This window comes from Molothrus ater, chromosome Z (genome assembly GCF_012460135.2).
Source record: "Molothrus ater isolate BHLD 08-10-18 breed brown headed cowbird chromosome Z, BPBGC_Mater_1.1, whole genome shotgun sequence".
Taxonomy (NCBI): domain Eukaryota; kingdom Metazoa; phylum Chordata; class Aves; order Passeriformes; family Icteridae; genus Molothrus; species Molothrus ater.
Window position 1 is genome coordinate 43,109,605 of NC_050511.2, and position 19,877 is coordinate 43,129,481.

A 19,877-nucleotide genomic window follows, 5' to 3' on the forward strand; every position below is an offset into this window, starting at 1 on the left:
CAATTAGCTCTGGGCAATATATGCTTAATAAACAAGATAACAGTATTCCATCCTAGCTGTCTAAACACTAAGATTTAGATCTGATTTCATACTGATTTAGATCAATGGTACTGTTTTGATAATGAATATAAAGTTTTTTTACAAAATTAAGATACTGAATTTATGCTACGTAGCAAAATCCATTGCCTATAGTTTATGCTACAAAATTAATTCATTTAAAAATAATATTTAACGCATGGAGCTAGAGCTACTAAAGAGAAGGCAACTAGAAGGCAATATCTGTGAAAAAATAAAAATTGGCCACCTTATTCCTCTTCACTTGCACTAAAAAAATCATTATTACTGACTCAAAAATAATTAAAATTCTATTAAAAGAACATGGAAAAATTCTATACTCACAGCTCTAAAAGATGATCTATGGATAGAAACATTTTTTTTTAAAGAAAGTTCTTTTAGTGGTCTCCCAGCATCTTGGTTTTCAGGTTTCAAATTTTGATCTGTCCTTATGAGGGCTATAGAATTAGTTTTTCATTTTTCTCAGTTCTCATTTTCATGTAGGCATGGGTTCCAAGAAGCTGGAAGTAATAAAAGGGCCATGTCTTCAGTTTGGTTCATTAAAAACACAATGATCAGAGCTGACTGTGGTTCAAGCACAGTTTCCACATAAATAAAAAAAACTAACCACCATCACAAAAGGAAGCATTAACCAAGTACCAAGGCAGCTAAACCTAAAGGAAAAGAAAATATTAAGTGCTTGCATACTATGGACAAAGATACTCATTTTGCTCCCTATACAATCCTGTATTAAATATATGTTTTATGTGGTTGCATGACTTCAGCTCCATTGCTGGTGCATGCACCAACTGACAAATGAATAAAAATGCTTCCGATTCGTTGCCTGAAATATTCAGAAAAGCCTTACTTCATTTTGCTTCAGGAAGTATGCTGGGGCATTATGTTCAACCAACCACAGATGACTAATATAGACCAACAAAATAAACTACAATCAAAAATGAAAATCAAAGTACTATTATATTTGAACAAGCCTGACACAGCTCTTTACTTGCAGAATTCAAAGGAGAACTAGCATAAAATCCATTTTTAAAATAGCCACCTAAACTGTAAATTGTGTCTATCATATTGTCCTAACTAAGGCATGATGTTAACAATCATTTGGTTTTGTTCACCAAATATATGCTATATAAAATGGAACATAACCACTCACTTACTGTTAAAAAAATAAAACTCAGAAACCCAGCCATAACTCCTTTCCAGAATAAATACAAGAGCTTCTATAAAGTGAGTCAGGATTTAAAAAAATTTATTCCATAAAACTTAAACTAAAAACTCTTTACAATGAGCTGGTTTAGTGATATTTAAGATCACTTATTTCACAACAACATTTGAGTAGTTAGCAATACTACAGTCCAAGAAAGACTGTTTGCACAGCTAAACATGACTAGTTATGAAAAAAGCAACACCTATGGAAACATATCACCTAAGGAAAAAATCCTTGCAATTAAAGACTCAGAGCTCACAAAGATGTTCCTTTAGAACATTTTGGTGTAATATGAGTAACTTCAGCAATTCTTGTGGTAAGACTAAAAACCACTCTTTTGGAGTATGAATCAAAGGGCTGTACCTTTAGCTAATGAAACAGATTAAATCTATTTCTTTAGAGCAAGCCTGGATTTTATCCCATCAGAATCTGAAATGGTATTTTATAGAGGAAAAGTATAATAATACACAAAGGATAAGCACTAAGCATTCTACACCTAGTGCCATTCAGGAGGTTTAACAGGAAATACCAACAACTCTAATCTGCATTAGATAAAACACCTAGACTAGTACCAAGATGACCAACACAAGAGATCCAAGTTTAAATTGATTCATCCATGTAAAACACTTAAATAGTCCATACCAATGAGCTAGCATTGCTCAAACCCATGCACTTTCATTGTGGCCACTGAAGGATGTGGCACAGTTCCAAAACCCACCCATGATTGTCCATAGAGAAATTTAATCTCTGCTAATCCTTACTGAAATATCCATCCTTGACTCCATTATCTTGGTTTTTTTTCTGACAGAGAGGCTGAACTGGTCCTATTATTCCTATTATTAAACATTATTTAATTCAAAGCAACATTCCATGAAACTTAGTTTCATTCAAATCTGCAATTTGCCAAAATTACTAACTGTGGAAATCAGTAATTCAAGAAAAGAAAATAAAATATACTTATAGTTATAGAACTACAATTAAACAAATAAAGTTAGTTCTTCTATAAAGTTATGCTTAGGGTTTTTATGTCTCTATCTAGAATTATATTAATCCAAACCAGACAGCTTTAAGAGAAATAAACAAGACTCCCACAACATTGTTTTAAAAAGTTGAAAATATATAGAAGTTATATTCTTCTATGACTCCTAACTGAAATTACTTTTTTTTTCTAATCTATGCAGTTTTTTGCTTTTAACTTTTAAACCTAGACCCTACTTTCCCTTTTTGAGGAAAAAAAATCAATTTCTTTTCTTGTGCTAAGAAACTAAAGCCCTGCTACCCTTAGGAAAGAAGGAACAGTATCTAATTATTCTTCAAGAATTATTATTTAAACTAAAAGAAGAAATATAAATTTGGATTAATGTTTTTCTTTTAAGTTAAAGAGCTTGCTTTTATGTGCGTAAGAACACAAATGGAGTTTTGACATTAGCATCTCTTGAACAAAGTACCATCAGTCTGACTGGTCACTTCCAAATAAAGTTGCTTATATGAAATAAGCAAAGGATTTATTACCCAACACGAAATACAAAGGAAAGGAATTATTTCCTTCCATTATTTCCCATGTAAAGGATTTAGTATTAAAAATTTAAAAATTTTTAATTTTTTAAAAATTAAATTTAAAAAAAAAAAAAAACCCTAAAGAGACATCTAAGAAATGTGTTGTTATTATTATTCTTCCTTAGATAGGTTACTACAGAGGAAACAGGTAATTGGACAGAAAAAGTGAAACATGCTAGGACTATCAGCCAGAAACTGGAAAACAAAGCTTTTATATGCCAAATGGCATCCATTTTACTCTATAAATCCTCTTCCACTTTAAACTCACTCACTACCCTCATGTATTTCTAAATAAATATTTGAGGTGAGGTTCCATTGAGGTCACAAAGAGACAAAAGAGACTGGCAATCTCTTATTTAGACACAAAATCACCTAAGGAACTTCCTGTCTCCTAACTTACAATATTGTCAATTCTCAGGTTTCAAAAGTTGTGCAAATTAGAAGAGTTTCACACACAGCTTCACAGAAACACACATAGACAGCTTCATGTTTAGGAGGATTTTTCAAAAGAAAATTAAGTAAGACCACAATTAAATATTAAGCCAATATGAGTCCCTCATGATGTCCCTTTTATGTCCTGTGTCCCAGTTCCAGAAGAAAACTAAAGTACTTCATACATGCCTTGAATCAGAGTTACATCTGAGTTTTCAGGGTTATAATCCAAATGCCAGGCTAATCAGACAAAAACAAAAAAACCAACTAAAAAAAAACAAACTAAAAAAAAAAAAAACACAAACAAAAACAAAACAACAAAAAACAAGCCAAAAAAAAGAAAAGAAAAAGATCATTCCAAATTGTTAGCACATCTGAAGCGTAGTTTAATATTTTATATAAAAGATGGCATAACTGTAATGGCTGTAGCTATCACTTGGGCACTTCTTCCACCCAGCATACCCTGAAGCCCAGAGGGACAGAGCAGGACATCTACTTTGCACTGAAGCATAAAAAGTTGTCCCCAGATGAATTAACATCATGTGCAGAAATAGCTTTATTTTCCTTAACTTGCTACTATCTAAATAAGCTTGCCCTGACTTGACCCAGTTAAACTTCTGACATCTAATGAGAACTTAAGGTAGCACAGCTGAGATCATAAAACAAGCATATGCAATTGTTGGAAGATAATCACACAGAAACTAAATCACTTCACAAGTCAGTTTTGGGCACATTTCTACATTTTTGGATGCAAAACTCATTCAGAAAATAATTCTGACTGAAGTACTGGTAGACCCAAGAAAAACATTCAACAGCACAGGCTTCCAAAAAATTTTACTTCTATTCACTTACATGCAGATGTATGTATTATTAGCAACTAATGTTAGGAGACTGATTTCTTATTGTAAATCAACTGTTCTAAAATTATCACTATTCATTCTTTCACTTCCAAATAATACTTATTGCTCATTTACAATGGCATATTAGAAGCAATGAAAAAAAAAAAAGACCAGATTGTCCAGGCAATGACATGTTAACAACAAAAGGTTAACTGAGCTGCTAACGCACTGCAGATGCACATCTGATCTTAGAACTAATATAGATGTTTTGCGCTATTGGTTTATAAAAATTTGACCAACTACTGTCTGGATCTGCAATATAAGACAGATGCTCATGCTTGGTGTATTTCATGCTATTTCCACAACTTCTCTGCAAGGGGAAACCAACCAGCCCTCCTACTATATCCCTGAAGTCACCTGAGAGATCTGAGTAAACCAAGGAAAGACACACATACCACAGAAAAATGTCTGCAAACACCTCATTCTGCCACAAGTCCAAATCACTTTGTCACACTCCCTTCTACTGAGGTACTTCTCCTCATCACATAGCAAAGAGGTATGTTCACCATTTGAATACTACTTCTACATGACCATTGGTTTTCACAGACTCCTCCTGAATATTCTCACCTTCCATCAATCCCACAGCTTGAACACCTAATGCTTTCTCTTGGGTTTTTTTTCCCTATTTCCCAGCTCCCCCTATATTTATCTTATTTAGCATGAAGATCATGGATGCTGCTTTTTTTCCCCTGCCACATCCAACATTAACAACCAAAATAATCTCCACTCTTGCAAGAAAACATTTTGAAAAGAAAGACAAAGAACAGTCCCTTTAACATAATATTACAAGGGTTGCAACATGGAGAACATTTGGTTCTTTTAAAAATCCTGGTTCATTTGCTAGCGAAGAAACAATTGGCAGATACATTAGATATATAAGCCAGGGATACATGTTCCTAAAAAAATGTTGGTTTCACTAACGTTACCATTTGTAGCTGGAAGACACTCAGTGCTCTGCATTTTCTTTTTAAAGCAGTTAACATAAAATTAGGAGGCCAAAATGTCACTAATTTACTAATTTAATTAATGGAGTTACCCAGATTTTCTGATTTACCATCTCACTTCTCTATCTTGAAAAGTAACCTTGATAATTTTATATGTTCATGACAATAGGTAGAGATCCCAGGTGATGCACAGCAATCTCTTTTTTTTTTCCTTAAATGAAGCCACTCTGGAGATAGCGTATTTCTAATTTCTAATTATCACTCAGAAATATATTGCAAAGGAAGAACTTGTACTGAAACCAGGCCCTTTAGGAAGAAAGCAGACTGTTATAAGCAGGATTGGAATCACAAATCAAACCTGTCTAAGGATAGAGTACCTGCATCATTGTGGGATAGCTCTTAGAAGAAAGGAGTCATTACCACATGGTCTGAGGCATGGTGGCCCAAAATCTCACATACCATGTGACAGTGTTTAAAATTAAAGGAAACAGAGATTGTTACAGTTCAAAGGTAGTCTTGGCCTAAGTCAAACCTGATTTTCTAAATCTTTCAGCTGTACATTAACAATACTGTTCGTATGTTTAGAAGACTTATCTTTCTTATGAATTAGGATGAGGTCTCAGATACAAAAACAAAAATCTAACCAAAAGATGTTTCATCCAGAAAGATAAAGAAGAATAGCAACAGAAACAAAGAGGGCTTATTCCTTTATCTTTACACAGATCTTTGTTGGTTTATGGCACTTAATGACAGTAATAAAATTTTAAAGGGATACCATCTCCAGTAGAAAGAAAGAAAGAAAGAAAGAAAGAAAGAAAGAAAGAAAGAAAGAAAGAAAGAAAGAAAGAAAGAAAGAAAGAAAGAAAGAAAGAAAGAAAGAAAGAAAGAAAGAAAACAAAACAACCCTCCCCCCCCCACAACCTAGATCTAATAGTTCTGTTTGTAATTAACTTCCTGTTCAGCAAGTTTGTTAATAGTGTTAAAAGTGTTTTCTTGTGCATATATGCTAGTTATTTCAGCTGGCCACAATCACTTACTCCATTTTACTTTTCTTGGGCTTCTCTATTGTGTGCTGAGTTCTGCTTCATTAGATTTTCCAGGTGATATTTTAATAAAGAGATTTAAATAGAGAGATTACAAACACAGCAGCTAAACTTTAGCTGGAGGCAAAAGTGTCTCTGCCTAACCATGCCGTTGTAACCTCAAGTAAACAACTTGTTTTGTTCTGTTGGAAACCAGACTCCTACAGGGCTGGCTGCCCTCCTTTTTCATACCTTCCACTGTCATGCAAATCCAGGAGGAACAAGCCAGATGAGTTTCAACACAGACACTGAAAGACTTCATTCATCCAGGAGCACTACCACATCTCATTGATTCTCCAACCTTATGCGGAGGTAGAAAGCACTAATTTCTTGTCCAACGATTTATCTTCCCGGGATGTTTGTTTTGGCTTTTTTTTGTTCTGAGGGAAAAAAGACTTAAAACCCTTTCATAACAGAGCAAAGCTGCTTTCAGTTCTAACATTAACTCATGTCCTACCTTGCTCACCAATTTATACTGATCACAAATTTTATATTGCCCATTTAAGCCTGTTTAAAACACAAATAAGGCATATTTTAAAGTCAACAAAGCAAATCTTGTTGAAGTTGTGAATTCTCAGTATGGGATACTCATAGAGTACCCTCATTCACATATTTACTTCTGTCCCTCTCAGTAAAGTTTCCTTTCTCTAACTCATAATGAAACAGTAGGCAGACTGCTTCTATTTGTTCTCTCTTCGTTTAAGGATCCCAGGAAGCTGGGTGAATAGGAGAGAGTTTGTACTTGATTTCATCCTGGCAGCCTGTAAGGATAATCCTATTGAATTTTATAATCCTCCTTCTGCAATGTCAAACTCTAGCATGTATGTATCATATGGACCAAAAAGACTGCTAACATTCTCTTTTCTTTACCCTTTTATGAAAAATTGTTGGTGATCTCTGTTTTCTAATGCTTACCACCAGCATAAAAGAAGCTGTAATTGTCTCAAATTTCTTTTGGAAAGCATCTGGTGTGGAAGTTACTCAATATGGATGTGTAACTGCAAGGGTCACTGAGGTGGGGAAGAAGGGGCACTACATTTGGTTGACAAAAGGCTGGGTATTTAACCCGTTTCAGCTTGCATGTGGGTACTGTATGATTCAGGATGTGTAATGGGGTAGTTGCATTCCAGCCTGATCGAAGCAAGAAGTCTATTTAAGTCTCAGAGCATTACAGGGAGAGCTCACATCCTGTAATAGCACAGGTTCCCAGGGCAATGTATGAAGCCCAAATGTATGAGTTGTTCTGACCACCTGCTCCCAGAGGCGGACAAAGGCAGAGATACTCACAAAAGCAAGAATTTAGCTTGCATGTCCACCACACAGCAAACAGACTCATTACTCCACTCATTACACCACATGCAAACAGCCTTTTCGTCCTCAACCCATCAGATCCCATGCCAGGAAAAGAACTTTCCAGTAGATTAAATATTGCGCTGCCACTGAAAGCTGTGCAACCAAAAGGAAGAAGTTCAGTATAGCTTTCCAAAACTTTTTGAAAATTCAAGTATACTTGCCATGTCTGGCACTACTCTCGTTACAGGAATCACAAGGAAGTGTAACAATATAATCACGGGGATTTTTCCCATATAAAAATGTTGAAACACCAGGGTTAAGTCCCTGTCTAGGAAGAAAGATGTCAAAACACAGATTCAGCTTTTTCTTAGGCTGAATCCTATCCCTAAAAGTAATTGTGTGCAGAATTGTAGGAAAACATAAACTTCTTAATAGATTTTACTACTATCATTCATTCCAATTTCATTCTGCTTGTTCTGAGACAAGCTTCAAAGTCAGACTGTCTTCAATGGAGAGGTACAAAATAATAATTCCAGTTTTCTAGAAGCTCTAGTGTCCTGAATGAAAGGGACATGTGAAATTACAATATCCTAAGAAGTCTAAATATTTTTAATGCATCATTTGCCATTCAATTACTAGTAGTTAATAACACTAATCTTCAAAACTAATCTTCACAAACTTTGTATCAGAAGTAAAAAAAGACATGCATTTCCTGTAGAGCTGCTTCGGGTTTTTATCGAATCTTACTGAAGTGCTATACAACCCTTCCATTGGCCAGTAAAAGGCACATACATTTTTCACATCCTTATTTACTTGTTTTATTGTAAAAGTAGGACATTACAATTAGAAATATTCATTGAAATGCTGCCCTCCAATGCTACTTGGCACATTTCTGCATGGCACAGAACAATTGTCATCCATTCTTTTGATGATGCTGGCACCATTGCTTTGGATAGGGCTATTTAAGTGAAGTACTTGTCTATAAACTATTGATCATTTTAAAACCTGCTTTTGTCACTGGCAGTGAGGCAGTGAGGCCTAATAAAAGCACCACACACTTCTGTAGAGAGCTCTTCCCTGGACTGGAGATATGCTAAGACTTGTTCCAACTCAAGTCACTGTGAAAATGCACATTACTTTTAATTGCAAATTGTATTTTACACAGATTCACCAGAACTATTAAATATGCTGTTGCTTGATTCACTTTCTGATGATCCAGTAAAAATCAGATGAACTTCAAAACTTCTCTCCAGTAAATTAACCCAAATGTCAATGTTGTCTTCTTAGGTAGAGCTCCAGAGATGTTCTTAGACAACTTGCAAGAAGCTGAGATGAACAGCATAGCAGCAAGAAGCTGCATTGTTCTGTCCATTCTCTGTGTCTACATTTGCTCCTGTTTGCACTTCCTGAAAGTCTAAACATGCTCAATTACTTTAGAAATAAAAAGCCATTCAGATCCTTTCTCAGCCTAAACAGAAATAGCTGTTCTCTATTTATTGCAGAATGCTTCAGTGAAAAGAAGAAGAAATGTTGGGGAAATCCCTGCCTGTCAGTATACAGCCATAGAGTACTACTGAAGGAATTAATTACTGAGAAAAAACTGTAGTCATACCTCTCTTTTTGAAATGAAATGAATAGGGGATAAAGCACATATATGCCACATTTACAGCACTCTGTGGTAAAAGCAGTGAGACTACTTCAACTTTCATTCTATCAGTAGATAAAGATCCAGCAGTCTGATTTCTTAATTCTAAGTCCACAGTAAATTTCTCCTACAGCATGCTATACAAAATTACCATATATATATATATATATATACATACATATATATATATATATACATACATATATATATATATATATATACGTATCACCAGCCATAAATAAAACTGTCCAATAACCTTTGACACAATTTTCTTCTTTTTTCAAATATTATGTCAGAACACAAGCAAACAGTAGAAACAACCATTTAAATAATTAATGGTCCAGCTCTTCAATTCATCACTTTCAGAAGAACAGTCTCAGTGGCATAAGCAGGACTGTTTACACCCTGGTATTTGGCTAGCCATGAACAAGAAGTAGGCAGTCAGCATGCAGATGGAAGAATCCTTGGAAACCTCTCCTTATGCATCTTCCCACAGCACCAGTGCAGGATCCCAAAATGTACTCAGAGTAAATCTCACTGAACTTCAAAGAGATGTAAGCATCTACAAGTGTTTTACCAAGGAGTTGGAGAGGATTGTCACCACTGATCATGTGAGCTCTGAGACTGCTCAGGTCACCACGATGAAGTTTCTAGATAGCCCATGCATATCTCCAATCTTTAGATTCATTACAAAATTACTGGTTCTTGATAAGCAGCTTAAAAAAAAGAAAACAACCACTATTGAAGCTCTCAAGAGCTGTGAAATAATATAGGGAAGCTTTAATGTTGAGATGAGCTTTTATGTGAGATGCTTTACACAAATGCAACCAGTGAAAGACTCAAAAAGCATCTAAATTTCAGCTTCAGAGGGCAAGGTCTTTAACATCTGCAGCAATATTCTTCTTACTGTGTACGTAAGTGGATTACTACACAAACCTTTTTTTCCCCGTATTTCCTGAATATCACTGGCGCATGAGGTCGCTGTGCCTTCTGGACTGGTACCAGTATCCTATGTGGATGGTACAACAATTTGACCTAAGGCCTCTCTTTAATTTATGGAAGATGCAGTATCTTTTGACAAAACTAATCCTACAGCAACAGCCACAAATCTGTACTGCCAGGTATGACCTTTCCCTGCATATGATGGCCAAAGCACTACACTCCTTCACCCTTTCTCCTGCACAGCATAATCACTGTTGTCTGTCAGACTACAGCTAATCTTTTTGGGCAGTAAAAAGACTCACTGAAAGGCTATTTCTGAAGAGCAGAATGGTGTAATCTAAGCTGCATATCAGCCCACATTTGACCTTCCAAAGTGTATGCAGCTTACTAAACCTAACCCAAGGTCTGCAAGGCTTTGAAATGAGAGTGCATCTAAGACATTTGTATTTTCTCTGAAATGTCTTTATATTTAAAATGAAAAAATAAATTCTAATTCCAGTAACTAAAATCAAATATTTTTGGGGACAAGTTTCAATGTTATTTTACATGTTAAAAAAAGAAAATGTAGTTTGAAATACAGCTTGGCTCTATTTGCAGGTTCAGGCCCAGATGGAACATGGTAGAATATCCAATGCATGTTAGGATGTTTTTTCAATACTCTTGGAAACTCAGCAACTTACATATGTAATAGAGCCCAAGCAATGACTGAATAAAGAATGACAAATAGCTTAGGATTTGTTATGACAACTTTGACATAATAGCACTGTGCAATTTTTTTTAACTATGCCTGACACAGCAACACTCTCAGGAAGAACAGCTGCTTAACTATTTCACCACAAACAGGACAGTGCAGTTGAGGATCATGACAACACCAGTCAACATCAGCAACAGTTGACAATTTTATTTGAGATACACAGAATACTTTATGTTTCAGCTGCAGTTTTCTAGATGGAGAACATGATCTGGGCACATGCACACTTACATGGCCAAAGACTTTGGAGTAAGCTGGTACTCCTAGTAAAGTCTAACAGAATCAAAAATTACTAATAGGGCTCTCTAAAAACAGGGATCCATCCAAAAAGTGAATCAATCTATATAATAAATCAGAGGTGTTACAGACATGCAATGATGTACATGGCTTTTGAGTAGACACAATAAAAAGGTGATAATTATTTCTGCCAATTTCTTTACAAAGATTTTCTCATCTAATTTTACCCAAACACAATGTAGAAGGAAGTAAAACTCTCAAAATAAGAAAGAGCACAGAAGTCAAATGCTTTTCATGAACACAAAACTCTTTTACCCAATTGTTTTCAAACCACCATCAATTGACTTTCAATATTTTTCTCCACAATTAATTCTACTATCTTCCTTTGGAAAATCTGATGAAGTATCAATTAGATGCCAACCACTTAGAGTTGTGTGAAACTTGGTGGTTTCACTTTGCAGGAGTGCAGGCAAATATTTTATTTGGTGTCAATCCACCACTTTCAGTTTGTGTTGATTTTTGAATAAGTTCAAATAGGCAAATGAATAAGCAGTCAAAATTTCCACATTTTACCTGGTTTCTCTTCATGGCCATACAAATAAAAAGGCATATCTTCATGAATCGGCAATGGAGCAAGTCAGATGTTCAAATTCAGAAAGAAATACAAGGAAAAATCTATCATGAGGTTATGGTGATCTACACCCAAACCCCAGAATTATGGAGGATATTAACCCTCCCCAGCACCACTACTCTTCCTATTCTAAATTCTGTTAAGTGCTGCAAGACTGTGCGTTTATTACACTACATAAGGCCCCAAATGATAGTAGCCCCAAAATAATAGTAGCAATAATTGGGGTTTTTTAAGGTCCTGCCAGCATTCTATACCATCACAGGTAAACTTTTTTTTTCTTTCTACACTTTCCACCCACCTGCAAGTACCTTAGGATGACTGCTCTTTGGATCATCACTGCTGCTGTCAGTGCACCAAATTCTGCTCTCTATCTAGCAAAAATCATGATTGATGCAACAGAAATAATAGCAGGGGGGAGCTTGTTTTAAATAAGCGAAGTATGCCACAGAAATAATAACAATTGAAAAGGTCTGACTGTATTAAGATTTCTGCTGAAAACATACTCATTGCATTCTTCTGTGGAGGAGTTAAAAGGATAGAAGTCCCAAATTCAAGTAACTACAGGTACCACATGTGAGAAGCTGTGAGGTAGAGAAAAAAGGCCAAAGAGGTGAAAGCAAAGGAATAACAAAAAGGAGAAAGGAGACATTGGTAAAATATTGCTAGAAATAGAAAAGACAGAGCAGTTTGAAAACTGAGCTGCAGAAGGAAGATAATTCAAATGAGGGAAATAACTTTAGAATACAGGATGAGAATGAAGAACAAATGGATTACAGATGGACTACAGGAGAGATGATGAGACAGAGAAAATAAAGGAGACAGAGCATGAAGGTATCTAATTACAGAACTCATTGAAGGCAAGATAAAATTACAGGTGGAGATGAGAAAAGTTTTAGGAAGGATGGTGTAAGAAATGGAAGTCCACAACTAGAAAGATACATATCTGGAAACAGGATAAATAATATCACCATTTTACAGGCTAAAGGCAGAATCAGGATTTCAGAATTGTTATGAGAAGTGTATGAATAGGAAAATTGTTAAAAAATGAAGTTAGGTACAGAGGTAGGACCCAAGATGCTACTAAGAAAGAAGAAGACCTTAGGAAGGGAATGGGAATGAAAAGCAATAGATGAAGCAGGGACTTGGATGGAGGCCTAGGTGCTAGGCCAGGTGCATGCAAGGTCATCTTACCAGTCCACCACAGGTACTGAAGGAGGCAAAGGAGCCCGGGTAGCGGAGGACAGCACCACTGTAGTAACAAGCTCTCTCAGGTTGCGACTGTGTGGGTGGACTTTTGCCCTCACCCCCAAGCCGCTCTTCCACAGCAAAGGCAGGAGCCAGGAAGCGGCTGTCCCTCCTGAGCAGCAGGTATAGTTCCCGAGCAAAAGCCGGGATCCTCAGCAGCACTTCATCTCCATCTTCTGTTGAAGGTGGTGGTGGGGGGGATGGTGGTGTTGGCAGCTGAGATGCAGCACCAGACCCCTGGGGCAGGGGGGACCAGTGGTAAAACTCCTGAGACTCATACTCGTCCTCAGTGTCCTCTTCCTCTGCTGCCTCCCCTACAGCCTGCGCCTGCCCATCCACCGAGGAGGAGACTGAACGCACCTCTCGGGAGCTGCCAGCTGCTGGGCTAGGTGTGACTGGGCCACTGAAAGTGCTGCTTTGGTTCCCACTACTGGGGTCAACGTTGCAACCCCCACCACCACCACTGCCACCCGTTGGCTCCTGCTGGCCCGGGCTCCACAGTGCAGGGAAGACGATCTCCCACTCCTCAGTCTCTTCAGAAGCATGGAGACCTGTGAGAAATGCGGCAGATGCTTTAAATGAGTGGAGCACTGAACAGAATCCAGTGCCTGCTAAAAACCTTCCCCTTTGCCCACCACAAGATGGTCCTTCTGGTTCCTAGACCAACAAGCATGCCAGACAAAATACAGTGGGGTTCATTTGCTCCTTTCATCTTGTCCTTATGCACAGCAGGGGGGCCAGCTGCTGGATGGGTCTGTTCTGTTGATGTGTCTGGAACACACCAAGGTTCTGCAGAACATACAGAAAGCTGGGCCCCAAGCTGGGCAGAAGTTGTGTTTGTACCAGTAGCTGGGGATGTCTTTCCTTTTGATCACCACCTCCATGCAAGGAAAGGTGCATAAATGTTTCATCATTTAGACAAAGCAACAACTGTTTCATATAGCTAAGAAAAAGAAAAAAACAAAATTGCTGGGGAAAACCTGAACAAATTTGAAAATTTCAACCTTCTTCTCAGCATGCTGTGCAAGACCCATTATGCCTCCCAAAGTCTGGCCAAATATACACACACACACGCACCATGGCTGCACATACAAGTAGTAGTTGCATGCACATGCTGTATGATGATCATTCTTATAACGAAACTGAATTAGAATCACTTACTACTGATACTTGCATATCCCGAACACTCTACATCGCAATACAACCAAAGTCCAGCATGTCAGCATTATGTTTACAAAGATCTGAGTACACACAACCTCCACTAGCCTGGGACAGGAAACAGTTTTATTTACACATTCATCGCACACTCTAGAAACAGCACAGCCAGGAGAGATGACAGGGCTGCTTGTGGAAATCAGGTCTCGTACAGAGCAGCGCTGCGCAGTGCACTCTCACAGCCAAGGCGCACATTATCTGATCACCCATCGCTTACGGGGGGCGGGCGCGGTTAACAATGGCCAGGTACCGCCACCGGCAGCCGCGGGGCGCGGAGGCCGCCCCGGGCTCGGCCCGTCCCTCGAAAGGCGCGCACTTACCTGCGCCGAGCCCGCTTGACAGCACGCACAGCTGGTAGAACACGCAGCAGACGCGGCTCAGGCGCATCCTTCCTCCCAGCGCCATCGGCTCCGCTCCCGCGGGACGCCGGCTGGCAAGACACGCAGGGCCGTGAGGAGTCGTGCCGCGCCGAGCGGGGAGTGTCGTGGGGCGCAGCCACCTGGGCGCCCGCGGAGAAACTCGGGAGAGCGCGAGTAGCGCGTCCCGGCGGGACGGGCAGGCAGCACCGGCGGCGCGGGATGCGCAGCGCACGGCGGCCGGTCGTGTGTGTGTGTGTGCGTGCGTGTCTCTGTCTGTCTGTGCGTCTGTGTGTGCCTGTCCGTATGTGTGCGCGTCTGCGTGTGCGTGGGTGCGGGCAGGCACGAGCGCGGCCCGTGCGCGCACACAGCGCCCGGCGGCGGGCGGGCAGCTGCGCCCCGGCGGCAGCGACCGCGCTGCCCCCGCCCGCCGCTCGCCCCCACGGGGCGGGACGCGCCGGGCCCCGTCCCGTCCGGCCCCGCCCCGCCCCGCCCGGGCGGGCACCCGCCGCGGCCCCCCTTCCCTCGCCCCGCTATAGCCCCGCCGCCGGGCCGCGGGCAGGCGCCCGGGCGGGTCCGCGGGCAGCCGAGCCCCGGCCGCGGGGCCGGAGACGGCGCTTCGCACCCTCCCGCCCCTCCCGTCTGTGAGGGGCGCGCACCGGTGCGCCCCGGCTGCGGGAAGGGTTCCCCTCATCCCCGTCGCCGGCAAGGCGCTCAGGGGAGCCTTTGCCTAAATTCAGGGAGCAGCAGACACTGACTGCTTTTGCCTAGTTTTGTGTAATTTGATTCTAAATTCCTTTTGCCCCCACCACGCAGCTCTCCATGGAAACCCATCACTTTCCACCCCGGCCCTTGTCAGCAGAGGAACGAGTAAATGAGGAGCTGAACAAAAAGCTTTAGCTGCACATCTAGCATCAGCATGAACTGCAAAAGCAACAGGTAAACACGTCCCTCTAAAAGTCGGATTTTGTCGTAACTTCTGCTGCTTTACCTACTGTTGTTGGTGTCAAAGGTGATTGTTGTGCCTTAGGGAAGGCAGAGCAATCCAGTGCAGTGAGGAAAGCCATCTGTGCCGTTAAGGGGAAGCTAAGAAGTTGCAAGAATTCTTTCTAGAAGTTAGTTGTGTAAAATGAAAAGCAAAACATACAAATAAACAAAAATCACGTGTTACAGCTCCAAATAAAAAACACGTTTAGACTCCACAGAAGCCAAATGCAGCTGGCTTTTGGTCTCTGCTCTGCTCGATAGCTGCTTGAAACGTATGCTGCATGGATAGGTATTCCCAGCTGGCACCAAATAGTATTTTTTATTAGTTGTTTCATTTTATAGGGTAAAAAGGTTATCATACGCTGAGCAAAATCAGAGGAACTCAGTGAAAACAAGATGAATTGATTAGGAAGAGGGGAGCTTTTCAGGGCTGCAAACTGGTATTTGCCTGATAATTAGGTGACCTTAAAATGCATTTCAATGGAAGCTTTGTTTTCCAAATAAATAAAACATATGTACTAATTTACAGTGGAATTAGTTAATAGGCCAAATCCTGCAGCCTTTCCATAGCCACAGCTATCCTTACAACTGATCAGAAAGTCCTGAAAAATGCGGTTTATAAGCTCCTTTGAAAATATTAGAAACAAATTCTTGTTTTATTTTTGTTATAACAAATCAGAATGTACAGGCAAGATACAAAAATGCACAGAGAGGACCTTTGCTCTGCATACAGTTACATCACAAAATACATTAATAGATAACAAGGGGGAATAAGGTAAAAAAGATATGGCATGTGAATGTGCTTATTTTAAAACTGTGAATTGCTGTGACTGTTTCCAATCTGCTGAAGTTGTTGGTCCCTTTGGACAAGATTCTGCTTCTCTTGTTCACGTGTATAATCTTACTAAAAAGACACAAAACACTGGTTTTGACAGTAAGGAGAATTTGGCCTTTTCAACACAAACTGCAAATGATAAAGACGTTTTAAAAAATTCCAGTTGAGAAAGACTTTCATGTGTTTGACTTAATCACCAGCCAAAGAAAAAAGTACATTTCCAATAATTCTCTACATATGAATACAGGGCAAGCTAAAATTGGAGCTGCAGCAAATTTCTTTAGTTCATTTTATGTTTTGTTTTTATTGTTTCAATAGTTAAAGTAAAAATATAGGGGGAAGTTCTCTATTTTTACATTTGGGGAAAGTGCACTATAAAATAGAGCCCCTACTGGTGTTCATTAGTTTTAACAGAGAGTCTGGTCATAGGTTAATGCTGGTAGACGATATTGTAGCCCACCACATGCTAACTGTAGTCACTGTGAGACTAGTGCAGCGAAGCCTGTCTCAAAGAGAATTAGAATTAAGGGAACAAAACAATTATTTCATACCGCAGTTAGTTTGCAGAGAGAATAATATTGTATCTGTGAGTACTCTACAAAACACTCTTTTCTTAGTCACAAAGCCATTCCAATTCTGCAAAATAGTTTTTATTCTACCAAAGATGTGGTACAGGAGGTGTTATTAACTATGCATTTGTAAAATTGGAAGAAATAGTATCTTCAAATGCAAAGAAAAATTGTCTGCTCCAGTAAATTCTTAAAACTGCATCACCCATCTGAAAGGTCGAAGCCTTTTGGCATTTCACGAGATTTGTGCAGAATCACAAATGTAAAGCATATGTTAATTTGTAAAATACAATAATTATTCAGACCATCTCACTGACATGAGAAAAAAAAATCCACAGAAAATTAAGTAAAGAATATGTCCTTGTCAGTCCTTCCTGACTGGGATTAATCAACCCAATTTTGTTGATATTAGTATAAATTTGGCAATTTCCTTTTGTTTAGTTCTCCCTGATGTTAAATTTACGAAATTGTGCCATCACTCCCTTAAGGAATGTCAGGTCAAGGATTTTACCAGTCCCCACCACAGGCTGACTTACCATTTCTTCAGTGTGCCAAGGTCATTCATGATCACTGATAACACAATATAGATATCTCAAGCCATCTTTTGAAGATATCAGTATGATTCTTCAACTTTCACACCCTTCACCCCATGGTTTTATCTAAATCTGTGCTGCAGTTGCTGTCTTACCTTACAAAAGCAAGGGCCGAATCTCTGTTTCCCCTAGACCCTCATTTCATTTACTATCTCTTAGGAGTGATTTATTTCTGAGGATTAAGGTAAGTATTGACAGATCATTCTATAGAATTCAAAATATCAGCTTCTAGCAATATAAACACCGTCATCAGTCAGAGACTTCCATTGGTTTGTTTTTCCTCCTTACTTAATCATTTAACTGTAAAAGCTCATACAAATTTATGCATAAAAAAGGGTTTTAAGATTACCTGAGCTTTTCATTATATACAAGGTTTCCTCCAGTAATTGTTACCAAAAAGCCACAAGACTTTAATCCTCTTCACAAGGATATAGTTATAAATTATTTTTGCATATGCTTTATATGTAACTATTTAACTATGATACCATTGATTTTTAAAAAATCCTTAAGCATATTTGTTTCAGATTTTTACAACTTAAGAAAATATTCTGGATGGATGGAAGAAATCAATTCTGATTTGAATGGTGCTTACTACATTAAGGCCACATATCATATGTCCACTGAGATTAGAAACAGAAACTCACATCTTCCTGTTTCTGGGGTGCTTTGCAAATGTTATCTCAGCCGAAATAAACTTGTTTCAAAGGAGATTGAACAAAATATCTTCTGATGCAAAAGATACATGTGAATCAGTGCTGCAAATTTTCTCTGCCTAAGCATGAATGAAAAGACGTTTTTTTCCCTTTTAGAAAATGCTGGATTCCCTATCTCTTCAACTGAACAGTGAATTTCCACTGTCTGCTAGCTCACAAACTCTGAACATTTAGTCTGTAATTCTATACAGTTATTTACAAGCTCAACATGAAGGTTTATTTAAAAGATATGTATTTAAGATCACTTCAAAAAACTTCTTTTGCAGCTCTTACTGCAGGGCAAATCTTACGGTTACATCTGAACTCAGTAGTACAATCAGATGACCTGCTGAGTAAGATATGTGTCAAACTGTTGTGAGCTTAATACCTCCACTTTAAAGTGCATCGACTTTGAAAGGGCAAAATTAAGCCCATAGCAACTCAATGTCACTATGCCACACCACTGCTTCTTATGATTCAGTTGAATTTAGTAAATTCAATTGAAGCAAAATTTACTCCCAAGTTGTTGCCTTGTGAGTTACTTCTCAAAGTCATATCGATCAATTTGGGGATAGTATTAGCTAAAAATATGCTGTCAACACAATATTTACCCTATTTATTTAGAATGCTTCACCAAGTCACCACTTCATTAGAATAGTCTTTCACAACTCTTTTATTATATCCTTTTAATTTAGTGATTTCTTTTTCAAAAAAAAAAAAAAAAGATGCTTGGCAATTGTTTACATTTTGACAGAAAGCTGTACAATGGCAGGTAATAAAGTACTCTACTCAAGCTGAAACCACTTTAAAGACAGCCAGGCACTCTGTGTGAACCTGAATTCCACACAGCTTTCCAAGCTAAAGTTTTCTGTCAAAGTGGAGCTTCTTCAGATTCCTTAACTGAATCATCTAACAAGCAAATATGTCACCTGATCAATTATGGCAAACAGGCTACTTCAGAGTGATCAACAAATAGTTCTCATTTTTTGGAACATCTTAAAGGGGCAAGGCTTCAAATTTGAAGCCTGCAAGTCATCTCTTGGAGAAAAAAAAAATTTAATTTCTAAGAATTACAGTATCATTTAGGTTGAAAAAGAATTCTGAGATCATCAAACCTTTGCCTTTAGAGAGTATAGAAAAGATTCTATAACAGAGGTTATTTATGGAGAATAATTCACATTGTTGATTAACATTGTATGGTTCTTCTTGACAATTATATTTTAAAATAATAAGTAATCATCTTTCAGAATGCATCTACAAAATAAAAATAGTTTAGAACTGTAGCATAATTTATAAATGTATATGACCACATGGAAATGTTAACTACTGAAAAAAAGTAATTATGGAAAATACCCTTAAAAAGGGTTTAATGGACACAAATTTTCAGAGTGGAGGCAAGTCTTTCCCCAAAATAAAGATAGTGAAACTTAACTCCTCTCCAAACTGTAGGAGTAGGTTAGAAGAGCAAAGAAATTTTTCGTCACTAAAAATGGTGGAAACGCTTCCTGTAGAAAAATTATCTCATTTGTAGCATTAGTATTAAAAAACAAAACAAAACAAAACCAAAACCAAAACCAAACAAAACAAAACAAAAAAAACCCAAAAAAAAAAAAAACAAAACCAAACCCACAAAAACACCTAAAACTTCTTCTAATTCATATCAGAAACAAAATCAGAAAATTTGACAAGGTGA

General features: G+C 38.4%; 1 protein-coding gene across 1 annotated transcript in view; it reads right to left on the bottom strand.

Moving 5' to 3' along the window:
* The window catches only part of ADAMTS19 (ADAM metallopeptidase with thrombospondin type 1 motif 19), a 130,767-nt gene extending 116,210 nt beyond the window's left edge, over positions 1-14,557 (bottom strand). The window contains exons 1-2 of the mRNA XM_036404027.1: positions 14,473-14,557; positions 12,884-13,488 (exon numbers count right to left, since the gene is read on the bottom strand). Of these exons, the coding sequence (XP_036259920.1) occupies positions 12,884-13,488; positions 14,473-14,557 (690 nt within the window). The remainder of the gene's footprint in view (positions 1-12,883; positions 13,489-14,472) is intronic.
* Between the last annotated feature and the right edge of the window lie 5,320 nt (positions 14,558-19,877).